The 26,692-nt window shown below is 38.9% G+C and overlaps 2 protein-coding genes and 1 long non-coding RNA gene across 5 annotated transcripts in view; 2 read left to right on the top strand and 1 right to left on the bottom strand.

The window, feature by feature from the left end:
- Positions 1-6,721, top strand: part of LOC114201301 (uncharacterized) — a 74,607-nt gene extending 67,886 nt beyond the window's left edge. The window contains exon 6 of the long non-coding RNA XR_015766792.1: positions 3,989-6,721. This is a non-coding gene — a long non-coding RNA (uncharacterized LOC114201301). The remainder of the gene's footprint in view (positions 1-3,988) is intronic.
- The window catches only part of ANLN (anillin, actin binding protein), a 49,481-nt gene extending 39,848 nt beyond the window's left edge, over positions 1-9,633 (bottom strand). For both annotated transcript variants that reach the window (XM_028093882.2, XM_028093883.2), the window contains exons 1-3: positions 9,452-9,633; positions 3,577-3,730; positions 490-804 (exon numbers count right to left, since the gene is read on the bottom strand). In XM_028093882.2, the coding sequence (XP_027949683.1) occupies positions 490-804; positions 3,577-3,730; positions 9,452-9,469 (487 nt within the window). In that variant the 5' untranslated portion in view covers positions 9,470-9,633. The remainder of the gene's footprint in view (positions 1-489; positions 805-3,576; positions 3,731-9,451) is intronic.
- The window catches only part of MATCAP2 (microtubule associated tyrosine carboxypeptidase 2), a 55,514-nt gene continuing 38,243 nt past the window's right edge, over positions 9,422-26,692 (top strand). The window contains exons 1-2 of one of the 2 annotated variants that reach the window (XM_088018610.1): positions 9,422-9,538; positions 15,065-15,134. In XM_088018610.1, the coding sequence (XP_087874736.1) occupies positions 9,422-9,538; positions 15,065-15,134 (187 nt within the window). Of the gene's footprint in view, positions 9,539-15,064; positions 15,135-24,104; positions 24,130-26,692 lie in introns of those variants that run through there. The other variant, XM_028093890.2, reaches the window with a different exon arrangement.

The following is a 26,692-nucleotide window of genomic DNA, read 5'->3' as shown; positions in this document are numbered from 1 at the left end:
TCCATCTGAGTATAAGCCCACAATAGGCAAGCATCAGGTCACTTCATTGGTTCCCAGCACCTTAGCATAACATGTGTTGTAGGTGCTAAGTGCTTACGTTTTCTCTCCCCTCTATTAAATGGCATTGCATACCTAAGCCACTCAAATTTATTTAGTTAATCCATGAAATAGAATTTCTTGAATACAGAGCTGAAGATCAGCAATGCTAATAATGCCAAGGGTATAGTTTGTTCTCTATTGCTTTTTTATTTCCACTAAGAGCTATGGTTATGAGACCAAGCTTTTGGGAGCTAGTCTAAGAACCTCAGCAGCATCTACTTCAATGAGAACACAACCAACTGATAAATACACTGCTGATATACAAACTATTTGTAAGTGATGGAGACTGAGGAGACAGATACAACAGAAGCATTGATCTTTCATGTGTTAACTGATACATCAAATTTTCAACCTACCCAGTTGAATCTTATTGAAACAGATTATCCATACCTGTCAGATCATTATTATCCCAATGGCGCCGCTGCTCTGCCAGCTTTTGCATTCGTGTTTTCACGGAGGAGCCAGCAGTGGCTTGCAGTCTTGAGCTGAGCCCTCGCCTCACGCCTGGCACCGGTGCTGGGACAGGCTCCGCATCGCTGGCGGGAGCAGGTGCTTGTGGCTGCGCCTGAGGAGGTGGAGGACTTGGAGGACAGCGTTTGGCTGAAGCTGACTCAACCGGTTTTTCATTTTCCAAGTCAGAAACTTCTACTTCGGTGTTGTCAGAGCAGTGCTTTTTGGATGGTGATGGTTTTGTACCAGATTTCTCTAGATTAAAAAAGACACCGCCCAACCAAAAAAAGTTCAAAATTCCGTAATTTCTCATAGCCTGAAAAACTAGCAGTAGGTACTTAACAAATTATTAAGGGGCGCCTGGGTGGCTCAGTTGGTTAAGCGACTGCCTTCAGCTCAGGTCATGATCCTGGGGTCCTGGGATCGAGCCCCGCATCAGGCTCCCTACTCAGCCAGAAGCCTGCTTCTCCCTCTCCCACTCGCCCTACTTGCGTTCCCCCTCATGCTCTCTCTCTCTCTGTCAATTAAATATATAAAATCTTTTAAAAAAATTATTAAAACATGATGCTTCTCTATTCGCTTTAAATGATTTTCCTTACAACAAGAAATATGTAAAATTCTACCTTCAGTAACTTAGGAATCTGATATGAGAGATTTCTTTTTAAGCAAACATATAATTTATGGTTTAGAACACCCAAATGAAAAGATGTTCAAATAATATTCTCAAGATATAGGCCTAATACTTTATTAGTCTTAAGACACTAGGAAATAAAAAGTGCATACACAGAGAACAAATGTTTTCAGTGATTTTGAAGATCACACAGCCCTATCACCGCATTTTTAGATAAGGAAAACCAAGCCCAGAGCGATTACATTACCTGCCTAAAATGACACAGCTAAGGGTAGAAACAGACTTTGTTTTTAAAACAATCTTTCATGAACAATAATAAGCAAGGTTAGAAGAGAACCTGGCTTGAGGTTTAGGAAAGGCAGGGAACCAAAATAGCAGCGGAATTATCTGGTTAACACCAAGCCATGTGCAACCATGTGCACATGTGCAATACTATGTGCAAAGCCATTGGCACAAATGTTTTCATATTTTCAAAACATTTCACTTTTTTTTTGAAGATTTTATTTATTTATTTGAGAGTGAAAGTGATCACAGAGGCAGAGGGAGAAGCAGACTTGCTGATGAGTGGAGAGCCCAATACGGGGCTAGATCCCAGGACCCTGGGATCATGAAGCGAGCCAAAGGCAGATGCTTAACTGACTGAGCCACCCAGGCGCCCCAACAGTTCACATTTCAAACTGCCATGGACACCTATAAGATAAATTAAAAAGTCCTAAAATAAAAAGGAGCTACCCAAACATAAGGTATATTATTTCTACCCAAGAATGAATTTTTTTTTTTTTAAGATTTTATTTCTTTATTTGACGGAGACACAGCGAGAGAGGGAACACAAGCAGGGGGAGTGGGAGGGAGAAGCAGGCTTCCCACGGAGCAGGGAGCCCAATGCAGGGCTTGATCCCAGGACCCTGGGATCGTGACCTGAGCCGAAGGCAGACACTTAACGACTGAGCCACCCAGGCTCCCCCCAAGAATGAATTTTAATATATCTCCTGGGAAATTAACATTTTAGGATATAGGAATGTAAATTACATGAGGCCAGTTTCCCTGGTGGTCTGACCCAGTGTTCTCACTCTGGAAGGACCCGAAGTTCTGTTAAGTGGGAGCCGTGATTGCCCTCATAGACATCAATCTAATCAAATAGACATTATGAAACTTTCTCATCTTCTGTAACTCACTTATAGATCTCTTTTCTATTAACTCATCTAATAATTTTTTGAAAGTGTTCCTATTTTAACATGCATCACCATCTGGAAATACAGAATTCTTTAAGTTTCTAGTTCTCATATAAAACAGTAAATATTTCCACTTCAGAATCAAAACATAGCTGCAACCACTAGTTTTAAAGTACACAGTAATCAACATTTCATTGTATAAACCTGTGTCACACAACAAAAACAGAAAGATTCTGAACTGGATCTAGGCCTCTATTTTCCTGACCAAATACCATATGTATATTATATACCACATATGCAATATATATACCATGTGTGTCTGATATATATTCCACACATGTATAACATATATACCATGTATATGTAATATATATACCATATATATATATGTGATATATATGGTATTCCCTCTCTTCAAAATGTATAAATATATGAAAATAAATTCCCATTCTATAGTTAGCTTACAAAATAATCGTGAGCCCGCTCCATGCCCTCACCACTTTTGTAATACTGATTTTGCCTTCTGTGATGTTTTCTTTCTATATGCATTTTTAAATCTACACTAAGGAAAATGATTATCTCCAGACTCTTCTACACTCCAGGAAAAGATTAAGGTGGCTAACTTACTGATACAGGCTAGGGATGCCAGGATTTAGGAAATAAGTTAAGTTTCTAGGTGAGTTTAGGTTTGTTTGTGTATATTTATTTATTTTTGTCTAATTCACCAGTTCTCAGATTAACCGCCTATACCTTGAGCCTAGCTCTAGAGAGCTGGTTCAACAGAGGATGAAAAAGCTCATTAAATTTCAAGCATCTGCAAGCAGGTCTGCCTTTCATTACCCTGCTCATGCCAGAGACCAACTGAAAACTTGGTGGTCAGCGGTTCCGGCACTGTTGGGGTAGATAAACTCCACACCACCACCGTGCACTGTTCCTCTGCTCCTTTACTTTTCTCCCTTTGGGGGTTTTAAGGACATCTTTGGGTTGAGGAAAATGAAGTTTGAGCAATTAATTTGAAGGATTTATTGGATATTCTGCTCTGGTCTGGTAGGTCTAGGCCTAATACAATCGGCCTGAACTAGAACAGAAGGCTGATCTTTACCCCGGAGGCTATTATTACATTTGTCTCCCAAAGACCTGGGTCTTTCTACACACACACAGTAAAATGGGGCTTATCTCCTTTAAAAGATGCAAATTTTATTTTTCCCCCACAAAGTCTTTTACCTTCACTACCAGGTAAGGGTTGTTGGTTATTTGCTTCTGAAAGTGGCTCTCTGGCTCTCTTGGCGTGAGTCACAGACCTTGCAGCTGCCGTGGGCCTCTCGGCCATCTTTCTCTGGAGGTTCTCTCGCCTGGCACGGGTTCGTTCCAGCAGTTTCTACATATGTAATATAGCGGCATTAAAACACAAGTCTAGTCAAAAGTTCACAAAACCTGAGGTATCTTCTAAAATCACCAGTTGCCATGTAGGATAACAAATACATTTCAAAAGTGAAATCCTACGTAATTTAAGTCAAAATTCACCAAATAAGCACCCCAAAGTCAAAATTACTACAGATGCAATATGAATAAAATGTGTAAAGTTGGTTGTATGAGATTTAAAATGACCAGAAGTTTTTTCTGCTTCCATCCAAAGGTAGAATCTATTTTCACAGCCTTGCTCTGGGCTGGCCTTATGATTTACTTTGACCAACAGAATGAGGCAGAAGTGATACTGTGTGACTTTCAACCCTGGGCCTCAGAAGTCTTAACAGTCTCTTCGCATTCTCTTGGAACACTGCCACCAGGTGTAGAAGCCCAGGTCAAGTGTGCTAGAGACACCTGGCCCAGCTGAGAGCTAGCATCAACCACCAGACTTGTGACCATCCAGTTCCAGATCATTCGTCAGATCCCTGCAGACTCCAGCATGACCCCAGGGGACACCACTGGAAACAAAGCCTTGGGTGAGCCCAACACAGACTGCCAAGCCACTGAATCATGAGAAATAATACGGCCAATGCACCAGCATTGGTGGTTCAGTGGTAGAATTCTCGCCTGCCATGAGAAATAATGTGGTGGCTGTTTTAAGCACTTTGGTGGCAAGAATAATAGTCTCCCAAAGATGTTCATTTCCTAATCCCGTCAACCAGTGAATCTGTTACTTTATTGGGCAAAAGGGACTTTGCTGATGTGATTAAGGGTGTTGAGATGGAAAGATTATCTTGGATTATCTGGGTGGGCCCAATGTAATCACAATTGTCCTGATGAGACAAAAAGAGTCAGGAAGGTCAGAGATGTGACAACAGAAGCAGAGCTTGGAGTGGTGGGATTGGTGGCTCTGAAGATGGAGGAAGGGGCCACATGTCAAAAAAATGCAGGGGGCCTCCAAAAGCTAGAAGAGGTGAGGAAACAGTCTCCTCTAGAGCCTTCAGAAGGAACACAATCCTGCCAACACCTTGATCTTAACCCAGTAAAATCCACCAGCCTTATGACCTTCAGAAGGTAATAAATATCTGTGATTTTTTAAACCACTAAGAGTGTGGTAATTTGTTATAGCAACAAAACTAATACAGCCACTAAGATTTGGTATAATGGTAAATAGCAAGAGATAACTGACATATTTAGTCCTCTGAAAACATGACATTTCCTAAGAGAAAAAAAAACTAAAAAAAATCCCATGTTTTATTTAACTCAATATCAATATATACTAAATGATTTTAAGTTGGTATCTTAACCATTCCATAAACTCATGACTACTCTGTTCTTACCCTGAATCAACTAATGCTTCTATTCGAATAAGCATAGTAGAACAAACACAAGACCCTGTAAAACAATTCTTCTTCCTTCAAAAGTACACAACTAAAGGAGGCATGCAAATTATTGGTTGGAGTTTCTATGCCCTGTACACACAGATACAGTGTTAATGAAGACTAAGGAATTGCACTCCCATTTGACCTTTTTAATTTCCTTAATTAAAATAGAATAATTATTCTTTAAAATTCCTCTGAGATGCAAAAGAAACATGAACTAAATTTGGAAGGTACAACTCTCCACTTAGGAATGACTTCCTCACTATAAGAAGTGAGGCTAAATCTAAATGCCATGTCACTGAAAGAGTTAATTTATGAACCAAATGCCTCCCAAGACACAAGGCCTTCAATCTTTAAATAAAAGTCTTCAAACTCAAAAGTGATAAATTCATATATATATAATTTCCCCATGATAAAATATATCACTGCCCAGATACAAAACTAGACTAATTTTATTCATTCATGGACATGCCCACATTCCATTCTGGTCAGTTAGAATACTTGTGAGTCAGTATATCTTCAGTTACTATGAGCAAGAGGTCGGTTACAAAAGAATGTGGCTTTGCCATTCAAACATACACAAGTACTCTATTGTCTATATTAGATTCAAAGATTTCAAAATTTAAAAAAAATTGTAACAGATAAGCAAAAGTTCCCTAGTCTATAAAATAAGAATTAAAGATTAATTTAAAAGAAATTATATATCTAAGGAACATAAACTCAACAGTTCAATAAATCTAAGTCTATAAAAATGCATCAGGAATTCAAGGGTTCTTTATAAGGTACATTCCTTCAAATATCACACCTCCTTCTTTAAATAATAGAGGCATAAAAAAAACTACAATAACATAACCGGGAAATAAGACTTTCCACATGGATGAATCTAAAATAAATGAAGCTTTAGTCCTTAAGTAAGTTCTGCCACATACACACCTGAAATCATTTCTGATAGAAATCCTTCTAGGAGGTATTACTGATTTCCCTACCTTCTTAAACAGAGTACACTCAATATAAACTATTATTTTCAACATGCTCTAGCAGCATTCTTTCCCAGGTCAATACAGAGAGTTTCATTTAATTCTCAAAAATAAGAGAAACTCCATTCAAAACAATAACAGCATGTTTATTGCACAAGAGAAGATGTTTTACAGACTATTTTAATTGTGGCTTTTTTAAGGATCCTACACAGAAAGCTCTGACTTGGGCACACCTAGCTCTGGGGTCCCTTATGACATTCTCAGTCTCAGACTCTCTCTCTCTCAAATAAATAAATAAAATCTTTAAAAAAGATTGAAAAAAAGAAATGGCAAGGCAGGATTCAAAAATCAGGCTCCAGAGTTTGGGCTCTTAATCAGTTTGCTATAAACTTTTAAATGGCTCAGTCCCTTAAGCATCAGACTCTTGATCTCAGTTCAAGGTCATGAGTTCAAGCCCTGCATTGGGCTTCACACCAAACTGTTTTTTGACTAAATCCAATTGTTCTTTTTAAGAACTTTTTGTCAGGGAGAACTAACTTCATATTAACATAACTTTTTAAATGTTATCAGCTGATCATAATAATAAACATCTGCCTTAATTTGCTTGTTTGTCCATGAATCAAGATGGCTTTTTTATTTCTGGTTGGTCCAAGAAGAATATAGAAAGACACTGCCCCGTGGACCTTGTCTAGATCCTTATTCAAATTGCAAAACATGAGACACTTAAGGAAATGTGAACATTGACAGAATATTTGATGATATTAAGGAATTGCTCTTAAATTTTTAGGTGTGATAACAGCACTATGATTTTTTTCAAGTACTTAATGTTTAATGATAAATACTGAAATTATATGATCTCTACAATTTGCTTCCAAATAATTCAGTGGGAGGGATTGGAGGGGAATACAGTGCAACAATATGGCCATGTATTGTTGCTGGGTAATGAGTCCATGAGGAGTTATTATACTTGAGAATTTGAAATTTTCTACAATAAAGGAAAGAACATGGCAAAAATGTTCTAACAGTTACTGTTGTATATAATTATTTGTTTGTAACATAATTTGCACCGAATGGCTCTTTTCTTTATTATTTCAGCAGAATGTTATTGGGTGTGCTTGATGTTAGGGAAACATCTCTCTGAATAGGAAAGAACAGGCCTGCATTCATAAAGCTGACAATCTGGCAGGAAATATATTCAACAGGTAAATGCAAGTGAGAGGAGCACTGTGCAAGGTGATCCACCCTCTGAGGAAGGGAAATCAGAGTGAGAGCTGGAGGTTAAATCAGTTTGCCAAGCAGAGGGGGCAGGGAGAGAAGAGTGTGCCAGAAAGCACCAGGGACAGCAGGAGGAGAAGCAATACACAACAGCCTCGTTTGAGGAAGACAGTGTAGGATGGTTGTAGCTTTCTCAACCGGAGTTACCAAGAGAATTAGCCCTAATGCCCTGACATTAATGTAATGAATTAACATCTCTGCTATGCTTGTAGGATGGCAGGGTTATGAATCACCTTTGGGAAAATTAACAAAATAGTCTCTCAAATCATTTTCTGTGGTTCTGATAAGGAACTCTGGTTGAGAAAATCACTTTAACTTATTTTCAGTCCTTTAAGACAAAGAACTGTACCAGTCCACTTCCCTGTGCAAAAATGTTATGAATGCTATAATTAAGCACCTAGTCATTGGAACCAATTCAAATAGTTCACTCATTACCAATTAAGGAAAAGACGTCAAAGCCGTTTATTCCAACTGCAACCGACCTAACTTTTTGTAAACCATACATATTTCTGAGCACACTGTAAAGCAAAAGTTTTCTTTCAAATAAAAGTTTCTTTCAGCTGAGATTTGTACTAGCTTCGGAATGATATTTTCAAGTAAAATGAAATACAATTTTCAGCCAACTTTCAAAATGCTTTGTTCCTGTCGGCTACTTAGGAGAATAAAAAGAACATTTGGGACACATGGGGCTAATGTTTTAAGGACTCTTATCCTAGCTTAGTAACATAAAATATCCTTTTTAACTTCAAAGTATGTGAAAAATATCTGATGCATGATCAGCCCTATTCCTTAAAGCTAATACAAAAATGTGTTCTGGGTGTTCTGTCAGAATCCTTAAGTAAGGTTAACAAATTAATGTTTTCCCCTGAAAGACTGAGAATTTGAAACAAAAATAGTGTTCTGTTTGAATACAAGTAAACTGTAACTGTTGAAACTTTTAGCATCTTAGACTTAATGGAATTGTAATTACATCTCCCAAAAAAGAGTAGAAAAAGTATTTCTACTCTCCATAGCATTTAAGTTTTTGAATCTAGTGTAGAGACATTTTTAGGCCCACTTTGCAACAACTCAAGAAATAACAGTTTGAAACTTGCACAACAACCTAAAGAAACAGGAACTGTCCTGGAAGAAAAGGAAGTGGACAACGGACAACACGAAAACTCCCAAGTAGGTCCATGTACACTCTCAACGAGACTGCCCAAGGATAGAGAAATAATTGACACAATGACGCAATCCACATTCAATTTCCAAAGGACAAAAGACAAGCATTGCTGTAATGTTATGCTCCATAAACACACACAAAAAGGTTTACTATTTCTTTACTCTGCTTTTTTAAACTGTCGACTTTTAATTTTTTTGTATATATTCGGCCAGCACTGTTTCCTTTCCATTCAAGTGTCAATCCCGGGGATGAAACTTCTTCCCTATTCAACTGGGTAATCAAATCTGAAGAAACTATTGGCTTTGTAGGAACGGATGCAATGGTTTCGGGTATTGGCTTATTTTAACGTTTTGCTGTCATTTCGTTAACAGCATCTTTTAAATGCATAGCATTCTGCGGGCCGCATGAAACCCGCAAATCACATTCCATTTGCAGGCGGCGGCTGCACACAGCACTGAGTCATTCAAGCACCCGACTCCACCCTACACCTTATCCCCGCTTTCACTTCCAGCAGGACCAGTTCCGCCAGGCCCCAACCTGCCCCTCGGAAGGGACAGGGCTCCACTACAGAGGGGCGTCACAGTAATCGGGGCTGACAGCAGGCTTTTCGCTACCGCCCTTTAGGACAGACTCAAAACTTTCCTCCCTGAGCTGCCACTGCAGGACCGCAATACGTAAGCCGCGGACCCACCGCAGCAGCGGAGCCAGGGGCGTCCACCCCCCACCCCCTTCTCCCCTAAGGCTCTCCCAGGCGGACCCCCCGCACCCACACGCTGCGCAGGCGCGCGCACGCGCCCTCCGCCCGGTGGGCCCAGAGGTCGACAGAAGGTGGGAAATAACGGTTAGGGTAGGGGCCGACAGTGGCGATGGCAGGCTGCGCTCGCAGGTTTTCTCACCTCGGTAAACGGGTCCATCGCCCCGGACTTCGCGTGTCGATTGCGAGACGACGGAAACGGTGGTTCAAATTCAGAAAAAGAAAAGAAGTGAGTCTCGGTTCACTATGTCACTTGGAGAAAACCAGAAGGCCGGGGCGGGGAGGACTCTCCCAAACTACTCGCCTCTACCCCTCAGCCTCCAGTATCAGATTCGGCCTCCTGCGGCCGTTCAAATTTGAATTTCAGCGCCTGTACAGCGCGCCTGCGCGCGGGGCGGAGCGGGACACGCCTCTGCCCGCCCCGGCTCTCGGTCACGTGGCCGTGCCCGGGCCGCTGGGGTTCCCGTGGGTAGGGGGGCCTCCTGTTGGTCACACCCCAGCTCCGGAGGCCGGGATGCGGCGGAGGTGCGGCGCTCCCAGCACTCCAGCCGCCTCGGGGCCTGAAGCCCCACCCCAGCGCTCGCCTGTTTAAGCTGATCCCTTGGAAACTTCCCGCCTTCCGTCATTCCTTAACACAGGATCAACACCCCTTGTGTTTGAAATCCCACTGGCCTGGTGGCCTTCTGTAGCTTTCCGCCCGCCCCTGCGTCGCCCTAATGGGGACTGCGGGCTTGACCCTCACGAGGGGTTGCTCTAGTGTGGGTCCCCGGATAATTGGGGCTAATGATCCACCTCGGGCGCTAGATACCTTTCTCACTGGGAAAATAAGGCTAGCCTTAACAGACTGTGAAAAGTTCATTCACAAAACGCCAGCGGTGCCTTTCTATATTAAATCCCATCCAAATTTATACAGTGTTGGAGCTGGGAAGATTAAGAAGCCATCCACCTTGATGCTTTCACAGCCGAGAGCGGGGAGACCCTGAGACAAATAACTCTTGTCCAGGAGAAATGAAAATTCCATTCTCAGCTCATTGTCCTCTTTCCATCATGAGATCAAGCTGTGTCTCACGATTGTTTTTTACAGATTACTCAGAATTGTAAAATACGTTATGTAATTACTGTATCAGATTCCTTTCTTCAGCAAGTGTGTGCTAGGGCTTGTAAAGACAACAGTTCTTGACTTGTTCAGCGGAATAGCAACACCATATGTAGATCAAGGAGTGACTGCCTAAGGGCTGAACAAAACTATTTCTCCCAAGTAAGATGTTTTGGTATATTTAATAACCTTCCCATCTTAGCATTCAGTAGACATTACAAAAAGTATTTCACTAATAATATATGTAATTTGAATTTTGATGCTATAGGTTGTAACAAAAAAATTCTTCAGTGTGGAATAGGAAGAAATTGCTTGGGATTTTGGCTCCACAAGGACCATGTGACTACCTTAGGCAAATCATTAAATCCCCTATTTTTAAAACCTTTTGAAAATATAGTTAAAGCTGATCCTCTACCTAGAAAAACGCCCATTTAATCATAAAGTATTTGACACAGAATTTCATGAAGTTCATAGTCACCAAGTTAGCAACTTATGGTTTGGCTTCTCTGGATTTTAGTTTACTCATCTATAAAACAGGAACCATCAACTGCCCTGCATTCCTCAGAGTTTTTAGGAGAATCAGATGAAAAACTGAAACAGAACCAGAAGTATTCTGTAATAAGCCACTACTCAAGTGTATGGTGTATTATTAATATTCAACTCAAAATATGCTACTTATGAACCAAAGAGGAAACGATGTTTGCATTTTTTTCACTGCTAGACAGGAAAGGTGTGTGTATGTGTGTTGGAGGGGAGGGAGGAGAGTGTTTTAAACAACAGTGGAAAAGAAGTCATTAGAAATTTATGTAGTCTGCGTGCCTTCCCGCTTTGGCTTCTGTGAGCCTTAGATTCTTTATAACCAGGTTCCAGTCAAGACTAAAAGAGATACATAAAGCACATGGTGCAGTATAACTACTCCAAATATTTAGTTTATCTTCCTTCATAATCCCCTTATGTCTTTGGTCTTCACACTGATAATGATGACGGTGAAGATGATAGCAACCGCCAAAAAACAGTAGCTACATGTTAAACACCTCCCAGCTGTCAGAAACTGTGCTGGATACTCAAGTCTACTCTTCCTGGAGTACAGCCATTGTCACCCTAACCCATGTCTCCTTTCCTCCGTTCATACCCCTGGTACTTCATTCTTCAGTTTATAAACTGGAATTAACTTTTCTCCTTTTAAAACTTGTATTATATTTCTGGTTTACAAAAAAGTAATGAATAAAACATAACCATGTACACACCACCTAGCTTAAAGAGATATATAATTTTATATATTTATATATATTTTTATATATTTTATACTTATATAAAATATAAGTATAATATATGTATAATGTAAGTATAATATATGCTTAATTCCATTCACCTCTGCTCCCCAGGGGTAAAACTCTCCTGATTTTAATGTTTATCATTCCCATGAAATTTATGTATTTTCATTACATCTACATATATATCCCTAATAATGTGTTGTGATCTACATAAAATTTTTTTACTATATGTATCTTTCTGCAATTGTTTATTTTTCTGCTCCATATTCTTTTCATGAGATTCATCCTCACTAATAGCTGCATTTCCTTAATTTTCAGGGCTGTATTATATTGTGTGAATATACTTGCAATTTATGTATCCATTATCCTGTTAATGGATGTTTAGCTCATTAACAATATTTCATTCCAAAGATTCCATGATGCTATAAATTTTTTATGTCTCCTTTATACACATGCAAAATTTTATCTACAGTAATGTACCTAGGAATTACTTTGATAAAAATATTTCAATATTATAGCCAGATATTAAAAATAAATTTAATCTTCAAAATGATTGTCACAGTTTTTACTTCACTCAGCAGTATGTGAGCATGCCTGCTACTTCAGTGCCTCCCTAACATGTGGATACTTTTTAGGTTCTGCCATTCCTGTCTGGGTCCACTTCTCTTACTCCTGAACTTGAGCATTATTTTCATGCGATTATTGGTCTTTCAGTTTTCCTTTTCTGTGAATTTCAACTCTATATGCTTTGCCTATTTTTCCATGCAGTTACTTAGTTTTTTCTTATTGATTCATAGGCTTTTTGTTGTTTGTTTAGTATTTTCTGGAAAAATAACTATTTTTAGCTTATAATTATCTTTTCTTAGTTTATGGTTTATCTTTTCACCTTAGGATGTCTTGGATGTACAGAAATGTTTAACATTAATGTAATTAGAGGGGTGCCTGGGTGGCTTAGTTGGTTAAGTGACTGCCTTCGGCTCAGGTCATGATCCTGGAGTCCCAGGATCGAGTCCCGCCTCGGGCTCCCTGCTCAGTGGGGAGTCTGCTTCTCCCTCTGACCCTCCCCCCCTCTGATGCTCTCTTTCTCTCTCTCATTCTCTCTCAAATAAATGAATAAAATCTTTAAAAAAATTAATGTAATTAGATATATGTATATTTTCCTTTAGGGATTGTGCTTTTTATGTTTCAAGAAATCCTTCCCTACTCTGAGGTTATAAAGATGTTCTCCCATATTTTCTACTAAAATGTATTGTTTTCATCATTTTATCTTTAAATTATCTGGTTTGACTTTTTTTTTTATTTGGATAACCAAATGTCTTAGCACTTTTTTGTCCATTCTTTCCCCACTGACCTGTAATGCCACTTTTGTAATATATCAACTTTTTATGTATATGGAGGTCTATTTTGGAGCTCTTTATTCTCCCAACATCAAACTGTCTTAATTATAAGTATTGATACCTGGTAGGCAAGTTAAAAATTAAATTGACTTGGCTAATTGACTTGGCTTTATTTGGCTCCCTGTTTTTACAATTTATGGTCAGATTGTCAAACTCCACAAAGAAAAAAAAATCCTCTTGAGATTTTTATTGGAATTGTACTGAATTTATCACATAATTTGAGGAGAATTGACGTCTTTGTGATATTGAGACTTTCCATTTGTGAACATGGTAGATCTTCATTAATTTAGGCCTACTTCAGTATTTTCCAAAAATGTTTATAATGTGCTTCCCTACAAATCTTTAATTTATTCCTTTGTACTTTTGTTGTTGTTGCTACTTTTTACATATATCTTTTTATTTATTTTTAAATCATCACTGGTATGTAGGAACATAATTGATTATTGCACACCTACTCAACTATCTTACTAGTTTTGGTAATTTATTTATAGAGAAGGATCTTCTTAAAATGTAAATTAAGCAGTGTCAATTCCTTATTCAGAGCTAGTTCATGTCTTTCACTGCAATTAGAATAATATCCAAGTTCTTTATCATATCTACAAGGCCCTAAATGATCTGGACTCTGTTTTTCTCTACAGTATTCTCCCTTTTTTTTTTTACTATGCTCCAGCCTCATAGGCTTTTTTCTGGACAAAAAAAGACCAAATTCCTTTTTTCTTCAAGAATTTTCCACCTCCTAGATGCTCCTCCTCTAAATCGACCCATGTCTGGCTCCTCATTAATTGAGTGTGAGCTGGAATGTACTACCTCCTCAAAGAAGACTTCCCTGTTTGGGTGGCCACACCCTTCTTCTCTGCCCCCTCTCCCAGTCACTTTCCATCCTATTACGCTGATTTATTTTCTTCATTGCATTTACTACTTATGTGGAATTTTTTTTTAAAGATTTTATTTATTCATTTGTCAGAGACAGAGAAAGAGAGGGAGAGCACAAGCGGGGGAGCTGCAGGCAGAGGGAGAAGCAGGCTCTCCGCTGAGCAGGGAGCCCACATGGGACTTGATCCCCGGACCCTGGGATCATGACCTGAGCCCAAGGCAGATGCTCAATGGACTGAGCCACCCAGACGTCCCTATGTGGAATAAGTTTTGTTATGTATTTATGTTTATTATCTGTCTCTCCTACTAGAGTGTAAGCTATAGAATGGCAAGAGCATGTCTTATTTATAGCTGTAACCCAGCACCTCTGGGAACATAAGTTCAGTAGATGTTTGTTGAATGAATGAGTATAAAATATTATTCCTATTTTAGAGATAGGGAAACTGAGATACAAAGAGGCTAAGTGATCAGACCATCACCTAATAACTTGAACCAGATCTGCCTGACTTCAAATCCTAGACTGTTTATAATTTAGACATTTCAATTTATTTATTTGGATCTCCAAAGACATAATAATTATGTAAATGAGCCCTCGAGCTACATCCAAAGGCCTGAAAAATGGCAACCATGCTTTTCTCTTGGAATTGCTTTCTTAAAAAAAGTTCTTTTTTAACTATTGAAAAGAAATGTATGCTGTAATCACATGATTATTAGTAGTTAGACTATGCAGTTTGGCTTAAATGATGTTAAGATTCTAAAAGTCACTAGAACTATCTTCCCTGTTTTTTAAATGAAAATCGCAACCTCTCAAGTTATTTAGGTAAAGACCACAGCTTATTACATTAACTTAAGAATAGAATCAAGGCTATGTAGATTAAAGGTGACACTTATAAATGAGTATTTCTCTTTCTAAGAGACTTCCTTTTCAACAAAGGAAATAATAATCATATCTTTCACAGATAAAATTGATGGAGGGCTAAAAACAAGCATTGGAAAGCATTTACTCAATAAAGACACTCCAAATGTTATATATTTACAGTTAATTTTTCAAAATACATTCACACTCATTTCATTCACAAAATAATACAATGATGTGAATATTCTTATTTTTACAGGGAGAGAAAAGGCCAAGGTCTAACCACAAGGCAATGGCAAGAAGGATTAAAGTCAAATTCTCTACTTCAGGTTATCTGGCTGAAGGGCCACTTCTTTTACACATTTATTATAATGAAGAAATAAGAACCATCAAAGAATGTTGTATACATATTACGGAAAAGGGCTGTTTTATTTGTTACGATCTCTGCTATTAATGGTCCCTAGCATCACATTTTAATGGTTCTTAGCATCAGATTTTTTTCTTTTCTAATTTAATCAATGAAAATGTTTCATATTCCAGAGTAGGGAAAACAAATTGTGCTTTCTGAACATACTGTATTGTTCTTAAAACTCAGTGTAACTACAGTCATACTATTTTCAAAATCTATACAGCTTTAATCTCCTTTTTACTTTCTCAAGTGGTAAGGGTGTTAAGAGAATTCATATTTAAAGGAGTACAGCAAATCCTTTCATAAAGAGGAACAATTCTTTTATGTACTTATCACACTATAATTTATATATTGATAACTACTTTTTCATACCTAGATTTTTTTTTAGAGATTTTTTTATTTATTCATTTGAGACACAGAGATACAGAGAGAGAGAGCGCAAACATGAGCAGGGGGAGAAGCAGAGGGAGGGGGAGAAGCAGGCCCCCTGCTGAGCAGGGAGCCCAGTGTGGAGCTGAAGCCCCATGCGGGGTTCAATCCCAGGACCCTGGGATCATGACCTGAGCTGAAGGCAGACGCTTAACCATCTGAGCCACCCAGGCACCCCATACCTAGATTTTTTTTAAAGCTATATTCACAGAGCCTATTTTTAGATGTTTAAAATGATCCATATTAAAAAAAGCAGATCTTAAATATTACAAAGTAGCAGAAGCCAATGTTCCTTAAACATCAAAGTCTCTCTACTGAATATCAAAAATAAAATCTTCTTAAAATGGTTGTCAGAAGAAGATTCACTGTACTCCATTGATGTTTGTCATGAACTTGTTTCTCTTCCAGACACTTCAAAAACGTCTCTTCACATACTATTTTTAGACCGTGGTTCTTCTACTCTCTCATTAATGCTTCCAAATTTTGGCATTTGTGACATTCACGTTCACTCCCCACTTCCTTGCTTCTCAAAGTCAGGCACCACCCTGGTCTTTCTTGGCACCATTCAGGCCTGACATGAAACATGTCAAACATCAAGAAATGTTTGCTGATAAACACAGAGACCATAGTCTCCTACACCCTGACCTACCATTACTCAAAGCTTCCGACTAGACTGATCTCTTCCTCTCTTCTGCTCAGCCATCACATGTATGGCCATACTTGTATGCTAATCAACACTTGGAAGTGCTCCATCTCTAAGATTTCAAACCCAAAAACTGGCGTCCTGATTGTAATCTCAAATCCTTACCTCTTCTCCACTGCTGCTCACTCTTGCTAAACCTGCAAGCCCCCCCAACCCTAACCTTCAGGCCATTCTCCTTTCTTAACTTTTGGGCACATTAAAAATGTTATAGCCTGTACTCTGAATTAGCCCTGATCTCCCACCTTGCTGTTTTCTATGAGGCCATGTGCTAAGTAGTTCAATCTATTGTGAAAAGGAGGGTAAGAGAAAAGGGAGTTTAAAAAAAATTTAAGGGGCGCCTGGGTGGCTCAGTTGTTAAGCGTCTGCCTTTGGCTCAGGTCATGATCCCAGGGTCCTGGGATCAAGCCCCGCATTGGGCTCCCTGCTCAGCGGGAAGCCTGCTTCTCCCTCTCCCTCTACAGCTCCCCCTGCTTGTGCTTGCTCTCTCTGTCAAATAAATAAATGAAATTTTAAAAATAAATAAATAAATAAATAATTTAAAAAATTTAAGAGCTGGTAAGGATCACCTAATTCCACCCCTTAAAATAGTACAGGAGGAAACAAGAAGATTTTGACTATTCTAAGATTTCCAGAACTTATTGGCCCTTTCCAGGTCTCTCCCCCAAACACTGCCCCACTCCTTTATGTCTTACCTGTTCCCTACCCAACCAGTCCCCAAGGGAAACCACTTCAATATCATTTTCCTTGGGCCCTTTGTCCTTGTCGCATTTAACTTGCCAATTTCTAACCTATTTTTTTCGGCTTGCTGAGCATTGAGCCAATTCCATTTCAAATTTATCCCATCTAAAAATGTTTCATGTTGCTCAGAATCCTTTCATTCTTACCCATTTGAGTCCCTATTAAATTCTCTATCAGTTTCCCATCCCACTCTCTTACTCTTCTGCAAATGAGTTTACTATTCACTTTGCTTAATGTTTAATGCCAAGGAAAGTAACTTAAAGAATAGAAAACTCTCAATTATTTGCTGTTTCCTGAACATACCCTGCTCTGCTACATCCATGGCTTTCTCACCTTGATCCTGCTATTGAAATGTCCTCATAGCACCTTTGGATATATCTGTATGAGGCCAGCTGAATATCATGTCTCAAAAGGTTCCCCACCTAGTTCATTTTCCATCTTAGTACTCAATTTGTACCACTTTATTTTGATATGATTTCAGACTTATAGAAAAGTTGCAAAAGCTTTATGGGGTGCCTGGGTGGCTCAGATGGTTGAGCATCTGCCTTCAGCTCAGGTCATGGTCCCAGCGTCCTGGGATCGAGCCCCACATTGGGCTCCCTGCTCCACGGGAAGCCTGCTGCTTTCTGTCCCACTCCCCCGCTTGTGTTCCCTCTCTTGCTGTCTGTCTCTCTGTCAAATAAATAAATAAATAAATAATCTTAAAAAGAAAAGTTGCAGAAGTTTTATACATATACACATAGAAAAAATAGAATTCAGGATGTCTTTCAACCAGATTCTTAATATATTAACATTTTACTACATTTGCTTTCTTCTCATTCCCTCTCTTTCTCTCTCTCTGTACACATACACACACAGATACACATATTTACATATATATGTGCATAATCTAAAGTATTTAGGGGTAAAAGGGCATCATGTCTGCCAGCTAATCTTAAACAGGTCAGAAAAAAACCCATGTATCACACATATATATATATAGTTGTATAGTTATGTATATATTACTCTGCGTATGTGTGTGTATATATATATGTATATTTGAGAAAAGAACTTTGTTGGCTCCTTCTGCTTTGCGCCACAACGAAATGACAGAACTCTAAATTCTACCCTGAGCTCTCCTGTCTACCTATAGACCCTCCCTGGGTGATTTCATCAGTCCCATTGACTTAAAATACTGTCCTTATACTGATGGCTCCCAGATTTATTTATTTATTTAGCATGATCCAACCACCTATTTGAAATATTGACGTGGACTTCTAACTGGCATATTAAACTTAACATAACCAAAATAGAATTCCCCACTCAACCTGTTTTTCCCTCATCTTCTTCATTTCCATACATAATACTACTATCCACTCAGTTGCTCAAGCCAAAAACCTGGGAGTCATGTTCAATTCCTTCTTCCTCTCCTCCCCACATACTCAACCTACTGATCAACTGCTCTGAATATATGCTGGGTCGTCTACTTCTTTCCCTCTCTATAGCTCCTATTCCACTCCTAAGCCATCATCACCCTCACTTGGCCCACTATAAGTCTCCTATCTGGTTTCCCCACTTCCATTCTCACCCTCTTATCTATTGTCCTCAGAACAGTCAGTACAATCTTTAAGAACAAGCCATATTATGTCACTGCCCTGTTTAAAATCAACCAGTGGCTTCTGATTGCATTTCAAATAAAGTCCAAATTCCTTTCGCTGGCCCCCGCCTACCCCTGAGATCTTTTCTCCTACCACTTCCCCCAGCTCACTGGACTCCAATCATGCTGACCCTCATGTAGTTCCAGGATCATGTCAAGATCATTGCCGTCTCAGGGCTTTTGCATTTACAATCCCCTCCACCTAGAATGTTTGTCTCCCCAACCCCCGACCCCCCACCGAGCCAAATTGACCATGGCTGACTCTTATCCTTCAGATCTCAGCTCAAAAGTTGCTTTGTCAAAGAGGCCTTTTCAGACCCCACCTAGGACAAGTCACCCTCTAGCATACTCCCCGGATTTACTGTACTTCATAGCACCTCTTTGTAATTATACTTTGGTTAACTCGATCCTTGTTTGTTTCTCCCACTTAATATATGTTCTAAGAGAACTGGGACTCTCACCACAGCATCCTCATGTATGTGCTCAAAGACTGGTTGATGTGCATACATCATGTTTACATATGTGTGTATGCACTATCAGTAAGTTCTCTTGAGGGTAGGTATCATATCTTCTTCATCTTTTTGCCTTGCATATAGGAGGCACTTAACAAATCTGTGGAAGGAGTCAACTAATGCACATCTTGTTTTTTTCAAAATAAAATTAAGACAGGCAATTTTTTTTTGGTCTGACTAAAAAATATCCTTCCTCCCCCAATCATTTACAACAAAACATCCTATCAAAAAAATCAGTGTTTCTCAGGATTTTTGTGCTGTTCTATTTTCATTGAAGTGAAAAGGCAGAGGAGGTTTCACAAAGCATTCTTTGGTTTGTCTCCCACTTAAAGCTTTTCATTCTCCTGAAAAAGACATACAGAAAACATTCCATTCTTTCAATACAGACATCCTGAAGGCATTCAAATGTCACTCAAAAAAATTTTTTTTTCAAAAGCCACAGAAACCAACTATTCCTTGGATTTTTTTTTCTTTTATGAGTCAAGGAACATTGTTTACAGCTTGCCCTGAGGCTTCTGTTACTGTTTGTTAGAATGGGGTGTTCAAGTAGAGTTGCTCTGTTCTTTTATAATGGCAGACTGCTGCAGATTAATTTTCCTCAACTCATATATTTTCAATGACATAGAATGTTATAAATGGCTTCCAATAAACAGGAGGGGAAGTCAAAAGTATTTTCTCGAAACTTCTCCTCCCCCCCTTCTTTTAAATTCTTATCTAAAATTTAAGTGAATATTATTTTAATGTTCTAATTCCTTTTAGTTACTGAGATAACTTCTTTTTTTTTCTGAGATAACTTCTTAAGAAATTAAACTTTTTCTCAGTTTCAAGCAGAATGTATACTTGATCGGCCCTCAACAATATGAACCTTTTCTATAGAAGGTGAAATATTGTAATTATTTGTCTTTCCACTAGCAGTAGCAATACTTATTAATTAGCAGCCTTCTCCAGTCTTCCCCATCTCTCTCTTCCTTTTTCTTACTCTTTACTACACAACTCCCTCATTCAAAGTAAATGATCAAATAAATGTGTTTAAGTCTTTAAAAAGGAGGTTGTTGATCTGTTTTCTAAAACAAAAAAATGATCCCCTCTTACTACAGAGATGTTTTGACTTTTTTTCAGAAACTCCATGGATTATGAATAGTTTACTATGTCAACTATGTAAAAGTTACTGATAAAATAAGAAAAATATAAGCTCTTTTTCCATAACATAAAAATCCCACCACACAAAAAAGAATTTCTATCAAAATTCCTATTTTTCTGTTTTTCGTATCTAAAATTTAATGGAAGTCATCATTAAAATATTCAGTAATCAAAATGATCCACAATATAATGTTGGTAGTGTATGTAAAAATGACTATAAAAGTAAAATGAAATATAATGCTATAGTAGGATAACTACAATGGCATCCTTAGCTACTATTGGAAAACCTAAGTTTAGGGAGGGTGCCTCCTTAAATATAAATTACTAAAGGCAGTTTTAATAAATTTTAATAAATTTTTAGCTTTATTTTCCAACAGTGCTTTGAAAATGGAGTAATTGATAATCACATCAATTCTTTTGTCTCAATATTAATGGTTTATATAGAAACGGATATAAAGAAAAGTTTCTCAGAAAGATGGAATTGTTCATTGTTCTGGCGGATATGTAAAAACAATGCTGACTCAAAAGCAGCCAAGTGGACAGCTGCAGATGCTGCACCCAATGGAAATACTAAGCAGGCATAGCACAAATCAATAATTAACAAAGCAGATGTACAAAGCTTGCTGAGGATGAATAATCGCATAGGCAGAATGGTAGAAGGAGCTGATAACAGTACTAGTCTTGTAAGAAATTAGATAAACTCTTTGTACTCGCAAATTTGTTAGCAAGAGTACTTCAGTGCCTAATAGTACACAAGGAATATCTTTTCAAAATGCTTTGATTAAATTGATATGCACCTTTAATAACACTTATCACTAAAGATTATTTAGAAATCAAAATTATCCACAAGGAAATATTGGTAGGGTGACCATAAAAATAATTTTAAAAGTGAATAATGAAATAATGTTCTAGGTGCATCTAACTACAGGGGCATCAAATTGTTTATTTTTATAATTCTTAAGTTTAATGAAATGTCAGAGAGGGAGGTATATCTTTAGGGCACATCCTTTTCTAACTTTGGTGTGTGTGTATGTGTGTATAAACCCTTTCCTAACTAGTCAGTAAGTTTCTTGGGGATAAATATCGTGTTTTATAATGTACTCTAAAAGTACTAAGCCCAGCGCCTTATATATAAATAAATACATTTTGATTTCTTCAGAATATAATTAAAATGGGCAATATGATTAAGTATGCTTTAGTAAAAGCATTCCGAGTAAATTCTTTACATAAATGCTGAATATATGAGTTGGAAACATCTTTTAGGAGTCTTTTTTTTTTTTGAGAAATAATTCTTAAATTGCAGTGACTTTAAAAACTAGAAATTTGCAGTGCTAATAGATGCATTTTTATAGCAAACTTGGAAAGCAAATTTCAGAGTTTTAGTTATGTAAGGAAGATAGGTATGTAAGGTTCATTTATAGCCTTTTATTTTCCTCAGGACATATGTTGCAGGAATAACTGCCCTTATGAATGCAAGGATTCATTGCTCAAAACTCTATCAAGTGCTCTAACCTGAAGATTCCTTCTTTACATGGCCATTTTATATCATTCTATTTTCTTTGAGTTATCATTGAAAATGCATACTTTCTACTGTCTACTTATTCGTTAATTTACAAATGTTTATTGAGTACCTACTGTGTGCCAGGCTCTATTATAGATGTTGGGAATATTAGCAGTGAACAAGCAAAAATCACTTCACTTATGGAGATTTTATTCTAAGGATGGAGACAAGATAAATCAGTAAAATATTTGATAAATTAGTGTTCAGTACTAAAGGGGAAAAAATGAAACAGAGAAGTAGGGTAGGAAATCTGAGAAAGAAGTAGAATTTTAAATTCAGTGGCCAGGAAAGGCCTCACTGAGAAGTGACATTTGGATTAAATCCTCGAAAGAGGTGAAGGAGCTAGTTCTTTGGCTCTCTGGGGGGAAGAGCATTCCAGGCAGGGGGAATCCCCAGTTACAAAGGCCTTGAGGTGAACCAGTGCCTGGCATAGTTGAGAAATATCAAGGAAGCCAATGTGTCTGGAAGAGACCAAGGCAGAGAGTGGGGGGAAATGAGATCAAAGGGATGACAGGTGGCTGGGTCATAAAGGACCTCATAGGTAAGAATGGAAGCCATTGAAGTGTTCTGCACAGAAGAGTGACATCTGACTTTTTAACAGGACCACACTGGCCACTGAATTTTGAGAATAAAGTGAAGAGGGCAGGGATGGAAATATGGAGATCATTTAGGCTATAGCTATAATCCAACAAGAGATGGCAGCTTGAAACAGGAGGGTGGCAGTGGTGATAGTGAGAAGTGGCTGGCTTCTGGGTATATTTTGAAGATACTATTCACAGGATTTTCAGACAGAATACGATGTAAGGTTTTCTACTATTTGTGATAGTTAAATTTCCACTGTTCCCTCCTAACTGATCAAGAAGTGACAAATTCTCACACATTTTCTGTCATTCCTAGATTATGATGTTAACATAACTTTTGTTCCTGAGTTTGAAAACAAATTTCAGTGATTTCTGTGTCCTGTCTCAACCTCGAGGAAGGGTAAAGAGAAAATGTGGCTCAGAAATTTGACAGTGACAACACTATCTTATGAGTTCATCCTAAACTGTAAGCTTGGGGAGACTTAGTTCATTTACCTTATTTCCTCTAGGCCTGTCTCAGAACCTTGCACACATCAGGCTCTCAAAAAATGTTGAATGTCTCTACATTTTCCACGGAATAACAAACTGAAGACAACATCCAGCGGTATCAGTTGCACAATCATAAATTAAAATGTGTATTTTAGGGGCGCCTGCGTGGCTCAGTCGGTTAAGTGCTTGCTTTCTGCTCAGGTCATGATCCCAGACTGCTGGGATCAAGCCTGCGCGGGGTTAAGCAGGGAGCCTGCTTCTCCCTCCCGTTCTCCCTCTGTGCGCTCTCTCTCCCAAATAAATAAATAAAATCTTAAAAAAAAGAAAATTTGTATTTTATTAAAGATATTAAACTGGAATACTCAACTGATAAATGTATTTGAGCTTCCTCAAATAATGAAGATGCTCATTAACACCTTTCAACCTAAAGTTGCTTTAGCTTTTCCTAACCTTTTAACTAAAGGGCGGAGGAGACTGGCTTTGCAATTCACAGCTGGAGTGGTCATGTCCAACCGCCTCTCTCTTGTGAAGTTCCCGCAGTGTTCAGCCGTCTTGAACAAGGCACAAACGTCTATAGGAATTATAAGATGCGGGTAGAGCAGTGGCAGGAGACCCAGGCCTCTCCCTGGGCGCAGCCCACACAGACCACGGAGACACGAGCCTACGCTGTGCACGCCGGGAGTTGTAGTTTCCCTCCCTTCTCGCACGTCCTTTCGAGCATAGCCGCCGGCGCGCTAGCGCCCCAAGCGGCGCGCAGGCTCTGTGAAGCGCAGCGCACGAGGACGGCGAGGAGCGTTTCCTAGCAACGGGGGAGCGGCAACGTCACGGCGGCTGGTTCTAAGCGCAGCTGCCGTCTGTAGAGTAGCTGTGTGTACCTTCCCGCACCTGTGGGCTGGAGGGAGCGCTTCTCGCAGCCGTGTCCGAACGTTCTTCGTCTGTCCTTACCCGCTTTATCCTGCCCCAGGTCGCGGAGAGCAGCCTCCCGCCGCGACCCGCCTCTGAGGCCCCGGCCAGAAGCTAGAGGCGGTCCGGCCGGTTCCCGCTGGCCCTCGCCCCCCGCGCCGGTGGAGCCAGCCAGCCGCCCGCGGCCTCGGCGGGACGATGCTGGAGTCCATTCGCGTGACGGGTGAGTGCCGGGAAGGGCTGGCCCCTGGGCTGGCAGGGGCGGCCAGCGTCCTCCCGGCCGCTGGCGGCGGGTGTGGGGCGACTCGGGGCCCCAACCGCCCAGAGGCCGAGGTAACGGTAGGATGTGGGCTCCGCGCGAGGCGCGGGCGCTCAACCTGGCGCCGGGAACAGTGCCTGGCGCGCTGTCGGTGCTCAGAGAAAATGCGCGGAGGGAAGACAGAAAAACGGTCCCTTTTCCTTTTGTCGCTTATTATCAGTAAGCACGTGCCATGGAATCTAGGGAAGTAAATTATGATATACACATTACTGGCCCTACAAATGTGCTGTCTAAATATTTCATTTCAAAGCGAATTACGTGTTATACGGTACTGGCGTCTAATTTTCTAGAATGTTCAGAAAAATCAGAGCTAAGCAAAAGAACACATTCCTGTATATGAGTGTTTACGCAGTGTTTATTTCTCTCTATGCTTTAATTCTTAGAACGTTTTCAGTTGGTATTATTAGTAGGTCACTCTATAGTATGTATTATACGAACCTGAAGAAATGGGTGTTCAGACCCCAGGTCAGAAAGTTTACTTGCCTTTTATTAAAAAAAAAAAAGTATGGTTGTTAACCTTTTAAATATTATATTACATATTAGAAGGCTTTTCTTGGCCATTATCCTGGCATTCAGTTCTGTACAACATTTCTGCAAGACAGGGTTCGTGGTGGTCCAGTATCATGATGAAGAACAACAGAGTAAAGGGAAATGCCTAATCCTCAAGCTAGTGTCAAAATAAGGCTGGATTTTTTACTATCAGGCATTGCAGTACCAAACAGACCATTTTTTTTCCTATCGGTTTTTAAATTCTAAACTGAATTCCTTTCCAATGAAAATACTTGTGGTCTTAATTTTATGGTGTTTTACTTCATGTTCGGTTTTTTAAAATAGGGAGCTGATACTGTATCTTATTACTTATGTTGACAGGAAGCACAAGATTTAAGAAGCAACTTAAATTAGCATTAGTTTTTTAAAAATGTAATTTGATCTACATCAAATTTTTTTTCACTTTTTTTCACACTATTTTTTCATCTTAAATTACAATGAAAAATTTGAAAGTTACTCAAAAATACCATACCTTCTTTTTGTTTTGGAGCAGGGTCTCTCAGCTTTGCATTATTAACATTGAATTAATGGATCATTCTTTGCTGTGGAGGGCTGTCCTATGCATTGTAGAATGTTTAACAGTACTCCTGGCCTCTACTTACTAGATGCCAGTAGCACCGCCCCCCCCACATACACACACAGTTGTGATGACCAAAATGTCACCAGACATTGTCAAGTGTTCCCAGAGGGCAAAAATAACTCCCCTCCCCATTTAAAAACCACTGCCTTGGAGAAAAATATAGTCTTGATTCCGTCAAAGTGAAGGTTTTTAGACAACTATTTAGAATAATATCAATTTCCCCAAAACAAAACAATCGTTGTAGAGAGAGAATACGATTATGGTAATAGTAGTATTAGAAAGTGGGTATTCTGAGCAGCCAGTCAGCAACAAAGTGGATCTCCTTTTCAGTAGGTGGAGATGGAAGTTTAAGGAGAGGTGCTTTATGAAACAGTAGACTCTGTCCTCTTGTCTCAACTCCATTTCTGTAATTTAGCAGCAGGAATCACTCCAACTATGCATGTTGCAATACCCTGAGATAGATAATTTCGCAGTGAGTTTCTATAGTTCAGTAAGAATTAAAGCAGCCATTTGAGGCATCTAGAGCATCAAATTAACAGCCCTTTTAAAAATAATTGATTAGGTGATTTTTCAAAATAGTTTATTTCTTTTATATAGTACTTGACTAATTAAAATGGTAGTTTCAGAACCCTGTAACAAGCAATTTCACTAACATAATAGAAAACCCAATTTGGACATTTAGAAACTTAAAGAGAGTATAGCTGAAAACATGCCCCCCTTTTCCCTTACTATCCTCTCACTACTCATTAATACCTAAGAAGCCCATGTTCTTCTGGTGGTTTCTAATCTCAGGAGTGAAGCAATTAAATATTTCTGAAATCTCTTTCTGTATGATATCTTTCTTTTGACTTATTAGTCATAATTTAATATAATCTAAATATAATGTCCTGGTAGAACTGCTGACTGGAGAAGTAAAATAAGATGTCTATGCTATGTATACTGTTTGAAATGGAATCAAATCAGAAGTTTTTGTTTGCCTTCTCATACCTTTGAAAGATAGTTTATTATACTAAAGCCACTAAAATGTTGATTCTAGAATGTAGATGCAATTACTGTTAAATTTACCTTGGAAGTCCAAATGTAATGATTCTAAATACTTTCCCATTTATATTATCCCATGGAGTATTTCTGTAGGAGCTGAATATAATATTGAATTTAACAAGACTGGTAGTTAACACAGGCTGCTTACTACAGGCTGGCACTGTTCTTAGCACTTCATATACATTAACATTTTCAATCTTCACCCCAATACTATGAAATATGTAGTAGTATTACCCCATTTACAGATAAGGAAACTGAAGCACAAAGAAGTTAACTTGGTCAAGGTCACAGCTACTA

The sequence above is a fragment of the Eumetopias jubatus genome, unplaced genomic scaffold, assembly GCF_037043125.1.
Source record: "Eumetopias jubatus isolate StellerSeaLion01/CBP00866 unplaced genomic scaffold, mEumJub1_p1.0 scaffold_14, whole genome shotgun sequence".
In the NCBI taxonomy this organism is placed as follows: Eukaryota; Metazoa; Chordata; class Mammalia; order Carnivora; family Otariidae; genus Eumetopias; species Eumetopias jubatus.
Note: the sequence above shows the minus strand (reverse complement) of the source record. Positions and strands in the feature narration are given on the sequence as shown.